The 16430-nt window shown below is 40.5% G+C and overlaps 1 protein-coding gene across 1 annotated transcript in view; it reads right to left on the bottom strand.

The window, feature by feature from the left end:
* The window catches only part of LOC115405538 (calsyntenin-2-like), a 155053-nt gene that overhangs the window by 74853 nt on the left and 63770 nt on the right, over window positions 1-16430 (bottom strand). The window contains exon 2 of the mRNA XM_030115143.1: window positions 3557-3679. Coding sequence (XP_029971003.1) covers window positions 3557-3679 — 123 coding nt within the window. The remainder of the gene's footprint in view (window positions 1-3556; window positions 3680-16430) is intronic.

Raw genomic sequence — 16430 nt, 5'->3', positions numbered from 1 at the left:
GGTAAGAAGTGAAGATGAGGCATTTAGAGGGGAAGGCCAGCAGAGGAGAGGGGTGGGGTGTGGGGGGTGGGGGGAAAATAATGACTATAGAAAAGTAGGAGAGCTGAGAAAATGGGCAAGCACTTAGCAGTCTTGGTCAACTTTCTCACTCTGCAATTAATGTGGAGCCAGAAGGATAGCCCACTCCTTTCTGCAGTAAAACAAAACCAGGATTGATGAGAGAGTCGAGATCGTATAAGTGACTGGCTGTGCATGGGCTGGCTGGAAGCAAAGTGTTGAGATAGGGAAGAAGACGGAGAGCCGGGTGGAGACAGAAGGAATGTGGCGTTAAGATGGATTTAAACATGCAAATAAAGGCTGACAAAAATAAGAAGACACAATAAGTTACAGTTCTTAAGGGAGGTAAAAAACAAAAAAAAAGGGTTTCAAAACGTCGAGTGAACCGCAATGGTGGACAGTTGCCAGGGGAGACAGACTGGGATGGAGCTGCTCTTTTACAACCATTTTTTAAGTCTCCTTGGTAGCTTTTGTATGTGTTTCATTCATTAGACTGCTCACAATGGAGAACACTCAAGGAGAGAAATATCACCAGTCAGCAGCTAGTGCAGGGCTCCGCTTTGTTCTCCCGGGTGATATTTCACCAGGCTTGACCTTCTCAAGTAAACAAACCACATGTTAATCATGGAGAGAAACAATCAAAATTAATTTCCCCTTTTGTCTGTCTACTTGTCTTGGTGTCTTCAACCCTTTGGTTCGGTTACCAGGGAGAGCTGTGGAGTGTAAAATACTGTAAGGGCGCTCGGTTGGACTGGAACAATGTCTGTAAGCAACAACTCCAACGGTAATGAATAAAATATGGCGTAGTTGCTATTTTTGCTAAATATATTCTAGATCTTTTTTTGAAGCTAAACTAAATCCTCCTCACCCCTCCAAAGGATAATTAAATCTTCATGTACAGTGCATTTCCATATTCTACTGTATTTGGGTTACACTCTGTAATGCTGTACAGCGCCAGTACGATCCAGACTGAATCAACCCCTCAACGTGAATTCAGCTGAGGCTCGTTCACAGTCCTCAAGGTCAGACACATTTATTCATTACCAGCAGAGCAGAGCTGCTCGCAAGACACTCTGAAGAAGACATTACGGCTGTGGCATGAAAGCAGGAACACACACTCCCCCCCAAAAAAAAGGTAAACAAAGAAGAAAAATAGCTGAGTATCTGTTTTCCATGGCTGTCAGCTCTGGGATTAATAGGAGCCATTTTGCCATAATGAGCTGTTAAGCGTGAGCTGCCAAAAGCCTCTGGGTTTGCCTTTGAGTCTGAGAATACTTTGTCTAATTATACCAGCTCTCCGTCCTTCTTCTTCCCGTCACTGTCGGCACGGCCGTACCTGCGTGACGCCTGTCTGATTCCAGCTCTTGTTAGACAACATAATCAGCGGCTCAAACGATCATCTGGAGACGAGGTTTCTAATGATGTTGCGCTGTCATTATTACACGTGTCACATGTCAGCGCGAACAGCCCCAACACCCAGTTTAACAGCAGCGATTACGGGTTGCGTGGCAGCTTCCCTTCAAACGAAAGCACAATAAAGCCAGACCGAACGGAGGCTGTCCCCGGGTTATTTTTCATAGACGGCTGAGGGAATAGTTAGTTGCTTGTGACTGACTGGAAATTTTTAAAAGAGATGCAGAGCGTACTTATTCATTTAAGTTTTCTTTGAATAGACATATAAAAAAAGGGGGCATTAATGGAAAGAAGGAGAAAAACAATTCATTAATGACTAGATTAATCAATAGAATGTAATTATAAAAAGGGTAATGCATTATGAGTAAGGTTAAAGTGGGGAAATCTATTACTGAAATGCATGAGGGTGGAATACAAGAAAGTGCACCGCAATATTAAGTCAAAATATCAAAACAAAATATCCTATTTTCTGCATAATCCAAGTGAAACCCTTTTTCCTGGTCTGCACAAAATGTCACAATTTTAGACTGATAATGCAGGTTAACTTGATGATACCCTACAAACACATTAATCCAACGTAATATATTAACAGTGCTCATGCAAAAAAACTAGCTAAACCCTGCATTTATTACCTTGTTAAAACAACTTTACCTTAAATTACCTCAACTGAAAGTTTCTGACAGCAGCTGATCAGAACTGCCCCAAGTTCAGGAAGGATTCAGGAGCTTTCCTTTTTTAAAAAAGAATCTTGTTAAGGAGCTTTCCTTACATCTTAATCCTGCCTTACTTTTCCTTCTTCCTGCTCAGCTCCGTTTTCGGGATTTCTGTGGATGTCGACAATTCCCAATCAAAGGCATCAGGGATCTGTTGTGTGTGAGGCAAAGTTCACATCTAATTATACTTCCTGTGTAAAAGTACACCTGACTAAGCTTTGTTTTATTCATTTGAAGGCATGCTATAAGACCCCAGTAAGCTCTGTTTGGAATGACTCATGCACTTATTATGAGTTCTAAGGCTTATTGGCTGTGTTAACTAAACACGAGGATCTGATAGTTATGACCAATCCATACAGACAACTCAGAAAGTTGACCATTTCTTGGAATTATTAATCTCAAAGTGCCAAGTCAACTCCTGAAAATGCTTTCAGGTGAAAATGAGAGGACATTGTCTTCCCCGTGAAATGAGAATACTCATCATTTAATGCTGACAAAGCTTGGGGAAAAAAAAAAAGTATATTCTGCCATTTTTAAAGCAACCCCTAGGCAAGATTAATGAGACACATCAGGTAAAGTGAAAGACAAAAAGATTAGTCTACAATTCCCCAAAGTGATATTTCACCAGCAGTAAGAATGAAAAACATACTTAACCTAACACTCAAAAACTGAACATGAAACCCAAGGCAAATGAGACCAGAAAAGTATTTTCTTCAAGTCCTATAAGCTTTAACGAGTCAGTGCTCTTTCTTAATTCTACTTAAAACCTAATTCAAACTCAGTTATGGAAGAAAGGTTGTAAAAAAAAAAGTCAAGTTTACAATTGGCAAAGTATTTATTTATATGTGCCTAATTTGTGCTTCAGTTTTGTGTGACATAACTGGACAGGTGTACCCATTCTAACCTAAGTGCGTTCAAATGTAGATAAAGGAATTTCATGTCCAGGTCTTTTATGTCTGTTTTTCATGATATTCATGTCTGCATTTTATTATCATCATCAATGAGTACCTGTGCCCTCATGCTCGGTCTTTAAAAGGTAGTTTTACATGTACAGAGGGCTGTTATTGTGTATGTGTGTGGAAAATTTTACACACCCTTGAGAAGGGTGATAAATGGAATTCAGCCTCCATGACAAACAGTGAGTACAGAGAATCGCTGGATCATCTGTTTTCGTGCTGTGATGGGTAAGTTGCCGCAGTTGCCTGCACACAGTGCTCAAGCACCTGATCAAGTGTGTGTAAGACAATCAAAGTGTGTGTGCAGAGTTGTGCACCCTGAATGTATGTGTAAAGTATGTGTTCTGTTGGGTAGAGCTGTCATACGCTGTGCAGTAAACGGAACTGTGTTCATCGCTGTGTATTCTCATCTCCTACCAGCATAGGGCACCGGGGCATCCTTGTCGAGAGCCACCAGCGGAGGGTCCAGCAGCACCGTGTCCATGTTCTCTGTGATCACACCGTGGTAAGAGGTTTCGATCCATGGCTTGTGCTTGTTGACTGAAAAGAAAATAGAAAAATGTTTCATTATATTTGTACAATTGAAGTCAATGTTACATTAAACCGAGTTTTATCAAATTTAATTAATTTAGTTGACAACAGCACCAGTGACAAAACCGTTACGTTGTAAACGACAGTGTTTTGACCAATTTGGTTCATATGAGTGATGAGCGACTTCAGGGACTTCAAGGACGAAGACAGAGAAAACAGAAATGAAACAGTCCTCCACCTCTGTGTTGTGGCTTTCATAGACAGACGAAGGACTGATGGCATTTAGAGGAAGAACAGTCTGAAAAGAATATTGACGTTTGTTGTAAAGCAGTCATAATTGTCTTTCTGGAGAAAAAAGCTTTGTGTTCTCTGACAAAGCTCTGCAGAAAAGCGCTAAATACACTTTGACACTGTACAGAAAAGCAACAGCTTTTCAACAGTGGAGAAAATCTGTAGAAGTAAACACTTTCTTCTTGGTCAAAGGTCTAATCTGTGATGTTAACACACACTCGACAGTGCAGTGACCAGCAAAAACACATCCAAATCTGTGCTTTAACCTCTGGAGCTATACTCTTCCTCCAGCATCACTCCACTTTTCTACAGTGAATCCTCACAGCTCGTTTTTCTCACTCTCCCTGTCCGGCTGCCTATTCGCTGAGAACGAATAATCCAACTACCACACTGCAAGTGTGATTGAAAGTCAGGAGGATAAACCGCAGATTAACACAGATCAGCATCACAAGCAATTACTGATACTGTAAATTAAACTCCGCTGCCTGCAAGGTACGACGGAAACCCTTTTGTGCTTGTGCACTGTTTCATACACAAACACACACACGTGGTGTACAAGTGTCACTCTCTGCAGGGAGCTGGGATGTTAACCTGACCTTTCAATCCACTGAAGGGGAACGCTTTGTCTCATGCCAATGAGCAGACGACATGTCCAGCTGGCAGTGATTTAAAATGCATCAAACTGCTCCTCGAGTCTCCGTGCAGCTTTTCATCTGTCTGGACAAATTTCAGTAGTTTTGCCCTACTATCCTATTTCCTCACACACTGATCACGACACTGAAGTTAAGAGAACAGAGTCAAACTGGGAAAAAGGTCTGAAAATGAAAACACCCTACTTTAAAAGATTAGCAGTGGGGGAAAAAAAGTTGGAGTTAGGTAAGGGAAAACAAGCGATAACTGAGAAATTGTAAAAAAGGTCATCATTAGGATCAATTGCATAAAGCACAATAAATTATTTAAAAAAGCACATTTTTGTGTGTTTCTGCTGCATCTTTTTAACATTAACTGTCTCTTCCTTCAGCTCACTGCTGAGATCCCGAGATGGGTTTGTTGCCATGCTGAGATACTGCACCGCGCGGATCACAGGGAGTCAAATAAAACCACGAGGGAAGACATTATTCATACGAGCGATGTCATCTAACGCTCATGCAGCAGACAGCAAGCGCTGCAGCACACAGCATGACTCTTCTCTGCTGGGAAGTGGACAGGGGAGAGTGCAGGTCTGTCTCCAGTTAGGATTTAGGTGCCTTTACTACTGAACTGTTTTACTCGTAATGGGAGATTCAATGACGCATTCACGAGTAGATTAAGGCACACGCTTCATGCGCTATTGTGTACACAGCCACATATGTATTTTCCTGGGTTTACACTTCTGTTTTAAATTACACAAAATGCACTAAAACAATTTTATATAGAGACTCTTCTATACAGCAGGACAACATTAGAGACTGAGGTGCTCAGGTGGGGATAAAAAAACAGCTATAAAAATGGGCATTATTGAGGTCATTCTTCATCCCTGTACGCTCGCAGTTACCATTGTGAATACATAATAATCCATCACGCTCACATAGCATTTCATTTACATCTGAAGATGTCTTCAGTAAGTCTAATAGCGGCCCACAGCCAGAGCAGTTTACTCATGGATGGCAGGTTCAATTTCTAGCTCAAGGTCTTACATTTATCCCAAACAAATTGGGTGGCGGTTGACGTGGCGGAGCTGCGACTCTTTAAAGAGAGTCTAATGTAAGAGCCTTTCTGTGAAAAGAGCACGCCGTAAAAACGAGATATTTCCAAAATGGCTTTCCTGACACGCAGTACTGTAAAGCCTTTCATGATGCAGTTTAGGTGTTTATCCTTGACTTTCTTGTATTGAGACGCAGTGACGAAACAAACACCGTGGTGAACGTGCCTTCAAACTGAGAAAAGGCTCAACTTAAAGCTGCTGTTTGGAAAAAAATCAATACTTCAATAGAAGTGGTTTTCCATGCATTCGTCTCACAATTTTAAACAAAACTAAGCGTCGTATCCCCAAACAGAGTAAAAATATCTTTGTTACTCTGAGAACGGCACAGCTGTTGTTTTCTCGTCCAGCGCCAACGCTTTTTAAATAGCACATGCACTTGCACACATCTGTGCTCTCATGGGCGTGTCGGTCTTCAAACTGTCAGACTCCGGGGGTGATACGAGGAAGACGATCCAATCTGACAACGCTGTGACAAAGTCTGCAGCTGTACGCTGGATCTTTAATCCAGGCGAGAGAGTACAATAAGGTAATCAAGCAGGACAAGAGAAAAAAACAAAACAAAACCTGGAACAAAGGCAAAAATGGATACAGACTCACTCCACTTGTGAAACTTGCCAGCTATGCTTGAAGGACAAAATCAAACAGGCAACAAGAAATGTGCAGACTCAAGAATTGAGGCTACAGGACAGAAAACACAAAGAACAAGACCAGTACAGGAACATGAAAGGGGAAAAGAGAGAGTTTACATTATTGACCAGCTAAATGTGAGTCTTATGGTTACAGTCCACTGTTTCCTCTTGTTTTATCAAATGTGCAAACCCTAACATACACCCACACACACGTGAAGCAAAACACATTTACACAATGCTAGTTACAAACAGAATTGTGATCATGAGCTGCAGTTGTGTTTGTTGCTTCCAGCTGTAGCAGGATTTATGCTTACTTATAGACGCTACAGTGGCATCCCTTTATGACTGCCTTTAAGGCATCAATAGATGCTTTTCCTTTGCAGAAAATCATTACCTTCAACACCTGGGGAGCCCAGCACACCTGGCAGCATCTTTCACTGTTGAACAGTGGCTAGCAGCCTTTTGCCCCCGGAGAAAAGCTGCGTATCCGCCTCTGATCTCTGATCTATCAAAACATTTCAGTCACACACTGCTGGACACACCCACTCTCGCCAACATACAAAGGCAGGAGTCCTAATAAGCACTGTCTTTGACATGTACAAATCTAATTTTGACTCCCACAGAGCAGGTGAAGCCTCGAAGCCATCAAAGAAGGTCTAAGACTCAGGGAAATGAGAGCCGTGTTTCTGTACGTATGCACTGCTGTCGTTGCCATGTTGTCATGCTCCAACGCTGTTATTAGGTACACAGGCCAGTAACTGTATCACCATCTCTTCTGTTTAGCATGTTTCAGTTTTAATATGTGATATTTAGTGACGACACTGTGAGCAGTTACAGACAGGAAAGTTGCAAGACTTGACTATGGGATTAATTTAAAGTTCAAACTGATGAAACCAGAAGCACAGACTTTTATAATTTATTCCCAGGGGAATATGAATGTCACAAAATGTCACAGCAGTCAGAACATAAATCCAAAAATGTCAACCTCATAGTGAGGCAAGGATTCATCTTCTAAGAAATCTCCATGTCTCTATGAAATGTAATGACAGCCCATAGTTGTTAAGATTTTTTCAATCCAAGCCACTAGAAATGCAAGAGTCGGCAAATGTGGAGCCAGACGCTGCGATCCATACATCCAGACTGTTAATATGATTAATAATTACCATTTTATTAGCAATTGTGATTTTAATATGGTTAAAAGTCTGGCCTCGGGATGGTTTGCATCTTCGGCCTTTTTCTCATGAAACATCTGCAGCTATTAAAGCGTGACATGCATCACATTGTACATTAGGGAGGCGTAATTCACTTACAGGAAGAAACAGTCTAAAAGCAGATCTAATATAGCCCCGTATATAAAATCTAATATGACAGTAATATGGACACAGAAATCCAGTAACAAGATAGCACTTTCCTGTAAACAGCATTAGTTCTGAGGATTGTTAACTTGTCCATCCCCGGAACTGTAAAAAAAATCTCCCTTATATTGTCTTCCCCTGGTACTCAGGCACACATGATATACTGTATATATATTCCGAATTACTGTAGGGACACAAGTGGTTGATAATCTATATTTAATTAAGGTTCCAGCTCGTGTTCTGGGACACAGTGCATTATTGTACTCTGTATTGATTTGTTTGAATCCCGTCAAATGCATTACTTTTTAGTATTAAATTGCTTAAAGTGATGTTGGGGAATAGAGTTAGTTTTACACAACAATAGCAAACTGCAATATCGCAAGAAAGTATGCAAAAAAAATAAATGAATAAGAAAAGAGAAAATCTATTTGATGAATATGTTTCTCATATGAACATAGCGAAGGTGTACATCCTGTCAAGGGCACCGAAAGGACTCAAGGTCATTATGTCAAAATGCATTTCGTCAGCAATATCAAAATGTGGATGTAAAAAAAACATCAATTGCCTCTTAGATTAAAAAAGATATAAGAAAAGAGGGTTCAAGAAACTAAGGAGATCAGTAACCAGAAGACAATAACAGAAGTATAGAAGAACAGCCAATCCCGCAGGGTGCATCTGCATTTCAAAATTTTGAACGGATAATGACAAAAATTCGGGGCAAGAGAAAGGTGAGGTAGCAAACCGAGCCTGTGCAAATCTACAGTGACCTCTTCAAACCTTCACAGAGTGAGCTGCAATCAGGCTGAGACGAATGTACGAACTCACACGTTCGCATCTTCTCACCTGCAGTAACGTCGGCGAACACAGATGAGAAAGAGCCAGATGTGATAACATGGGGTGAGAAGTGAATTGTTGGGGAGAAAGGGGTTAAACAGGAGGCTCAGGAAACAGAGGAGAAGATAAGAAGCAGCTTTACTGGAGGCGGCGGGGTGAGGAACAGGAGAGAAGATGGTGTAATCAAGAGTTAGAAGCGAGGACAGGCATAGCTGGACCTTCCTGTGTGAAGAATGGGCGGCTGCCGATAGGGCCCCGCAAATACCTTTCCAATTAAGACATTGGATTAAACTCCTATAGGATACATTACATGCCAGAGATCATACATCAACAAATAATGGAAATGACTCTGTGGGGACACATGTATGGAAACCAAATTATGCCTCTGCATAGACTTTTAGCTGTGGACAGCTTTATGGTGATGCTGTCCTGACGCCACCGAAATGAAATAAAATAATATATTGTTGGTTTAAAAAGCTGCCGCTATTTGTGTAACTCAGTCTATTCTTTCATTTTTTTCCGACTCTCCCTAATTACCGTACCTCAATTGAGGTCATTACCTCACAACTAAAAACTTAAATTTTACCACGGTTAACTGACTGCATGTTAATCTTAAACAAAGTCAGAGGTATTTCAGTTTTATTTTATGTCTCTAACAGAGAGGACATTAATTATCTACTACTGAGAAAGGGGGACATTCAGATTCTCCCCTAATAGCATAACACAATAAAAACTTTGTGTTTTATTCTTAGTGTGTCTAATGAGGCCATTAAAACAAATCATCTCATCCTAGCCTCTTATAGTGATGTGTCCATGTGGGAAAGTGTTTATGATGCTGTTAGTTTAACATTAAAAGTGGTCAGAGAATTAGAAGTGCAGATTCAGAGGCTTTCGGCTCAGTTAGGAGGTGATAATTGCTTCAGTGGTGAACCGAGAATCTCATTATATCACACTTCTAACAGTAATTGATGGGAGCGTAATCGCTAATATATATAGGAGTTTATGTTTAGGGTTTTCAACGCCGCACGAGCAGGCTTGACGGACAATTTCAGCCCGAGCCATTAGTGCGTCTGAATATATTCGCAAAACAAGTCTTTTAAGAGCAACGTAAACGGCTACAGCATCTTTATGGAGATGATGAGATGTTTAACAAGGGGACGCAGGTCATTAGTATGAAAGAACGTTTTTTGATCTTATGCTAATGTGCGTGTGGGGGGAACATCAGTGAGTTAAAATAAGACTTCAAGCTGTGAAATAAAACCATTACATGACTGATTCTTAGCATAAAAGCGATGCATGATGTCAGACATATTTAATTCCCTATTTTTGGAATCTGACACATGTATACAACCCTCACTTATTTTCTTCTAGATGCATTTAATGTTTCATGATGATTGAATGATTCATAATTGTATTTTTGATTGACAGGGAATCAATGAAGTTATAGTTGCAGCAAAAAAAAAAAAAAAAAAATGTTCTCATCACTCAGCTCATTATTTTAGTGATAACAGTCCCAAGCTTCATTTTTGATCTTTCGCTTTGGTCCAGTCAGAATGCTCTTATCCTTCCTGTTTCCCGTCCCAGCTGGCACCTAGTCTTTTAAAAAAAAAGTACAGAGAACCAAATCAGCTCAGGACTGAGCATCACACACAGTTCACTTCTATCTGACGAGGGCAGCCGAGGGAAGAGAGAGTAATCAGACGGCCACGTGTGTTAGTTGGCAACAGTTTGCCAACATGCTCAGCAAAACAACTGCACGAGGTTTGTTACGTCGATTCTGAATCACACGTTGTTGAATGTGAATGTGGCCCCCCTGCTGTTTCTCAGCATATACGCATTGATTTTGACTGAGGTATTCTGGGACAAAAAGATTAGATGAATTCTCAGCTATCTTTAAGTTTCATGCACATTTTGTCATTTTGCAAAGAAGTTCACAGTCCTGATGGTGTGAATGTGCACTTCTGCAACTCGGAGGAAAATTAGGCAGTTTTAAAGTCATCTAACAGTTACTTCTGGTAATAAAGAGTGGTAATAGAAGAAAAGATCTTTTCTCAGACAGGTGACCTTTTATTTTTCACATATTTCTTTTTTTTATTATTATCACACTGGAACTTATTTTCTTTTCATGTGCTGCATATTCCTAAGTTAATATAAAATATACCAGCTTCAATTTATGTTGAAATGCATGCAATGGTATAAAACAATCAGTAATTATATATAGCTTTGGCCTTGCTTTTATTAGTTAGAAGAAGATCTCATGCTCTTATCCTTTTTATTCAATAAATATAAATTATTACTGGCTGGACAAACAGTAAGTATAAAAAGCACAATGCTCAAGTAATGATTAACCACGCCAAAAATATTGCCAGTGCGATAACAGAAATCCCGTCATGCTATATACTGCAACACTGGAATTAGAAGCACTCAACAAAATGACAAAGATTCAAATACAACCGCATTAGATTAGCCATAAGGAGATCCAAGTCTCAGTAGATGAAGGCGACAAATCATTGCATTAGGTCCATAAGTAGCACGAGCATCGACCGAGACTTTACAGTCTCAATGCTCAAGTGCAAAAAGCAGTTAGCAAGAACGAAGTAATTAGATAATATTGACTGCTGGATATAAGTCCTGCACTTACAGCAGAAGTAGAGTGGAGCTGACGAGTGGTTCATTTTCAGGACATTAATTCTTCCCAATCTCTCTCTCTCTTGTTCAATTAGATTTGCAGGCATCACTATTGTCTTTTTAGTGCTGTTTTTTTTTTTTTTTGTACCTCATTAAAGGGGCCATAAACTCTGATCTCTGCCAACCACTGGAGATATAACCCCCCCTAGTTGTGAAGACAATTAGTTTGCAGAGGTTTTGATTTAATTTAGTGTTGCCCACAATCCCATCAAGACAGTCCAGGGTTGCTTTTCCAAATGGAACAACAGTATCTGCAAGACAGATGTGCCATAATTGCTCCACGATGCAACCCTTTACTTCCAAATGAACTGCTATCTGTATCAAAACACACTGAGCCACGATGTCCGTGTGGCATTAAGGCATTAGATGTTGCATGTAGCAGGATAACGTCTTTAGGCACAAATGGGAAGCATCTGCCAAGTCACCGCATTTAGAAGCGCCTGAAGATGCAAGTGCATGTTTGGTGTGGAAATGACCATGAGAGCATACAAAAACATTAGACGAAGGACAAGCAGTGCAATCACACTGTGAGTAAGAAGCTGGAAGAGATTTACCTACTGCTGTTGAAATAAAAAAAGGAGCATGTACAGTAGAGTGGGTGGTTAATTGTCTGTGGTGGGATGTATCTCCTTGTGAGTGTGAGATGAAACTCAGCAGGTTTTCTAATTCTGGTGCCTCTGATGAGTCTGCAGAATCATACGAAGACTATACGGGGTAAGCAGATGCAATTGTCCTGGCATGCAACACCTTTGAACTGAGAAAAGCTGATCATCTGCAATTAAAATAAGAGATGATGGAGATTCATGGGTTGTTTTTTTAGTAATTTATGAAATATGAGATTCACCAGTCTGAAGTCAAGAGAGAGAAAAGCTGCACTGCATCACGGATTGAAAGTTAACCTTGAGGCCCAAGGCACAAGGCATAAAACAACTATAAAAGGCAGGACACATAACAGACGAGATATTACCATCATTCAAACATCAGAGTAGGTAACCTTCAACTTATGAAAGCAAGGCATTCATCTCAGAGAGTTATGGCAAGTCTGAAGTCGTTCAAAGCGTATGACAACTTCTTAAGAAAATAGTCACTACTACAGTTATGAGCAAAAAGCAACTTGTTTAACATCCTGGTTACTTTTTTTTTTTCTCCCCTTCAGCGGCGGCATTTTTTGACATCCGAGCTGAAGCGATGCCGAGGGAGCCTCAAAATGTCAACTGTTTGCCATCAGAGCACTTGGCATTCACTAGAAGAAAAGAAACTCAGTCTTCCTGCCTTCCAGTGTCACACTTAATAATAAACCTTGTTTGTTTCCGTTCCGATATGCCTTTCCTGCTTCATTCCAGGCTATGAGTCATTTGCTGATTTAAAGTACAATAAGAGGAAGACGGCGTATGTGTTGGATAATCAACAATGGCGACTGGCTGATTAGTTTCTGCGGGATGAAAAGATGCAGAGTGGAGTGAGTGACGGCTTACCGTCGATGAGCCACACCGAGCGGGCCAATGAAGAGGCACAACAGTGGGATTTGAAAGAAGTCAAGAGAAAGTGGAATGGAGGGAGAAGGACAACAAAGAGACAACAGAGAAATAGATGGGGAGGGAGGGGGAGGGGGAGGAGGAGAAAAGAGGTGATATCTCCATTAACAGAAAGCAGCAGGAGGTGTGAGGAGCCATGGTGAGGAGAAGTGGATGGCAGTGTGACTGACTGGATTGCATTAGAAACAGTTCCACTCTGCAGCCTTCGGATTCATGTGACGGTCGGCAAACGTAAACAGTCGACAATTTGCAGTCATTTCAACACTGCTCAAATATAACAGTCCGTGAACACACACACACACACACAAAAAAAAAAAAACCTGTAAATGAAAATTCCTCACCTTGACGGCTGAAAACGAACGATACCTCAATCTGTTCAGGCCTGCTTTTGTATTTCCAGAGACTTTTTTTCTTAAGTCCAGTTTGCACTCAAGGTGAAAAACTGATTTAAAAAATTAACAGTCTAAACATGTATAGGGTTGTGGACATGTTACATCATCTACCATAAAAACACAAGCGACAACTGTACAAATCAGGAGCATGGAAGAGCGGACAGTCTGATTTCAGAAAATGTCAGCATCATTTAAACTGCTGTCAGTGCGTAATGTGCATTGCAAAAAATAATCTATAATGCATGTAATTCTGTCTTTTGAGATCATTTGCTTTTGCTTTGTGTGGGCAATTTGCGTTGTCAATCAAACCATTTCAGCGGGGAAATTTCGTAGCTCTGAGTTTGTTTTATAAAGAAAAATGAATGACAGCAGATTGCCTTTTCTTGGAGGTTAAAAAGAAGCAGCTGACGTCTTCAAATAGACTGACTGATACCTGGTGGGAATAACCTTTCCTCTCCGCTCTATTTTGTCAGGACCAACTTCAGCGAATGCTTCACAATCCAAATTGACTTATGTAAGCTTTAAATGATTTTTAATAGAACATTCTGGAATCCATCACATTTTTTGAGAAATCTTCCATCAACAGTGAAATGTCCAAGCTGTGGCAGGTAACCAGTCTCATGTTAACGCGACTAACAGTTGGACATTGCTGTCACTGCTAATGAAGCACTCCCTCTCTTCTAAACAGAAGTTTAGTGAAATATTAACAGCTGCTTTTTAATAGAAAACAGCTTCAGATTAAGATAATGCTCCGGCTAACAGTCTGCTCAGTGAGCAGGATGGGGAGACGCAGCAGTTCTGCAACAGTCATTAAAAAAACAACAAAAAAAAAAAAAACAGTCAACGGACCACAGACATTGTAACTGCAACAGTAATTCCATAATAGAGATTAGTTACAAATGCTTTGCTGGCGGTGCTAAAGAAATAATTCACTTTGTGAAATATTAGGCTCAACCAGACAAAGGTCTTGCGGCCCATCACTGAATTTCTGATGAACACGTTATGAGAACGTGTTGCAGTAACGCGAGGTGAGCTCTGAAGAGGACAACAACACCCTCATTTAATTTGAGGCCGATGAACACACAGTTCCTTACTGTCAAGCAATTATACACTGCACAAAAGATAACCGTGAACAAACAGATTTGACTTCTGGCCCTAAATTTCTTACAATGGTCACATTTTTAACAGGTAATTATTTGTCAAGTGTGTGCCTGCTCTTTGAGTTTTTCCACAAGTATAATAATAAATCAGCTACGCTCATTTACAAGCAGTTTTCAATCATGGATGCATTTTTTTTTTTAACAATGGAAACAACTAAAACACTTACAACACAAGGATTTTTCAACACGTGTGATTACAAATGATCTCCTTTGGCTCATCTGTTTACCCAGTTGCGGGTGCGCACGCTGCTTCACCGGGCAGTTGACAGACGTAAAAATGAAAGCTTGAACGAAGATGTATTCTGTGTTCATACACCTGCTTTAATCCAGTATTTGACACCGCTGTTTCCATTCTGCCACATGAGCTCACAGATCAGGAGATGAGAGAGGACAAATCTCCCCGGTCTGCCACAGTGGTTGTTTTGACATCCGATCGGCAGGGTGAGAGACACATCACTCAATCCGCTCCAGTCATGAAAGTTGTACTCTGGCAGACATCTGTTTGGATCCTGCTCCTCTCATCCAGTTCGTTGCTGATTTACATCTCGGCTGCATCCACCGCGAGCCTGACTCCCTCTAACCCGTCAGCCTCTGATCCTCTGCCTGTCACCGCCTGCCAGGCTAAAATCTGCCATAGATTAGAATAGAATAGAAAAGAATGGAGATACTTTATTAATCCCAGAAGGAAATTCTTGAAATCATCTGAACCCACTTAGCCATGTCTTTCTTTGACTTGCCGCCTTACCCTCTGTACCCGTCGGTGGTGTCAGGTGACAGGTACAAACTACCAGGCTGACAGTTTGCTGGATTTCTATGTTGAGGGGTGAAGTGAGGACATATTTAAAAGTTGCTCTAATTAAAGAGACATTCAACTTTTTTTTTTCCAAATCAAGGAGTACATCAACGCCTGAACTATGTGCTCTGTTTCTTCCTGGCACATAAGTTCACTTTCCTTTAGACAATCTCTTGCATCTAGGAGCCCACCAGCAGGATAATGGATTGAAAAGTGCAGGAAGTGTGTTACGTCTGTCCAAGCTGCAAGATGTCTGATTCAATTACAGCACAAAATCTGTTCCAATAGTGCTCTAACAAGATGGGAGCAGGAAATTACTTCCACTGTGGTGTCCTTAATAGAACTCATAGAGTACCACAGACAGTACATCAGAAAGTGGCCAGGCTGTTCACTTCACAAAGGAAACCAAGTCCAAAAAAATACATCAGAAAATGGCTTTTTTTTCCATCTTTGTGAAGACAAACATGTTGATATTATTTTTAAGTTACAAAGTGCAAAGAACATGACATAGATTTATTTTTTGTAAATGTTACAGTTTTTCAGAGCTTTAAACATAAAATCGGACTTGTGAATGTCACAGTGACAAATAAACCTTCGTTCACAAATTTCTATATATTTCAAAACATCACCACCTTATAAAATATCTAAAAGGCTTGAAATACTTTATATGTTATGATTCTAAATAAAAGACAAACTGGCAAAACAATCACATTTTCATTCTTTAGATTTTTATTAGTTACACCTATACCAGTGGACTGATTCACTATTCACTCTCCCTTTGTTCTGCTGAGCTGCAGCTTCCGGTGACCACATCTCATATTCAGCCAGTATAGAAGAAAAACTTCTTGTCCTCACTTAGCAACAGAGCGAAAAGTTTCCCTCAACAAAACTTAAAACCCACAGAGAAATTTCTCTTCTTTAGCAGATCTAATCAGAACATTCTGTTTTTCCATTCCTGTGAGCAATAATACTCAAGAGAGTTCATTCAGAAGCTAAACACAGACTTAAAGAACTTTAATATATAAGAGAATAACATGTGAGTGAAAAATAGTTAGCAAATCCCTGCATGGTACAGTGGATAAAGACTGAGAATTTACCCCAGGGGAGGTTAAGGTTGCTGGGAGAAGCACTTTTAAAGCATGAGAAAAACCTTTAGTCATGGCTGAAGGGGCCTCGAAGCCCCACTAGAAAAGCCTGAGTATGAAAAACAGTTGCTTTTCCACAGTGGACTCATTTAGTGCACACGAATGCAAACTCCCCAACACACAGTAACCCAACAACGCTGACGGAATTAGCGAGTACTGCACCACTGGGAACGGAGGCTTTAGAGCTTTTAAGT

The sequence above is a fragment of the Salarias fasciatus genome, chromosome 18 (genome assembly GCF_902148845.1).
Source record: "Salarias fasciatus chromosome 18, fSalaFa1.1, whole genome shotgun sequence".
NCBI classification, from domain to species: Eukaryota; Metazoa; Chordata; class Actinopteri; order Blenniiformes; family Blenniidae; genus Salarias; species Salarias fasciatus.
Note: the sequence above shows the minus strand (reverse complement) of the source record. Positions and strands in the feature narration are given on the sequence as shown.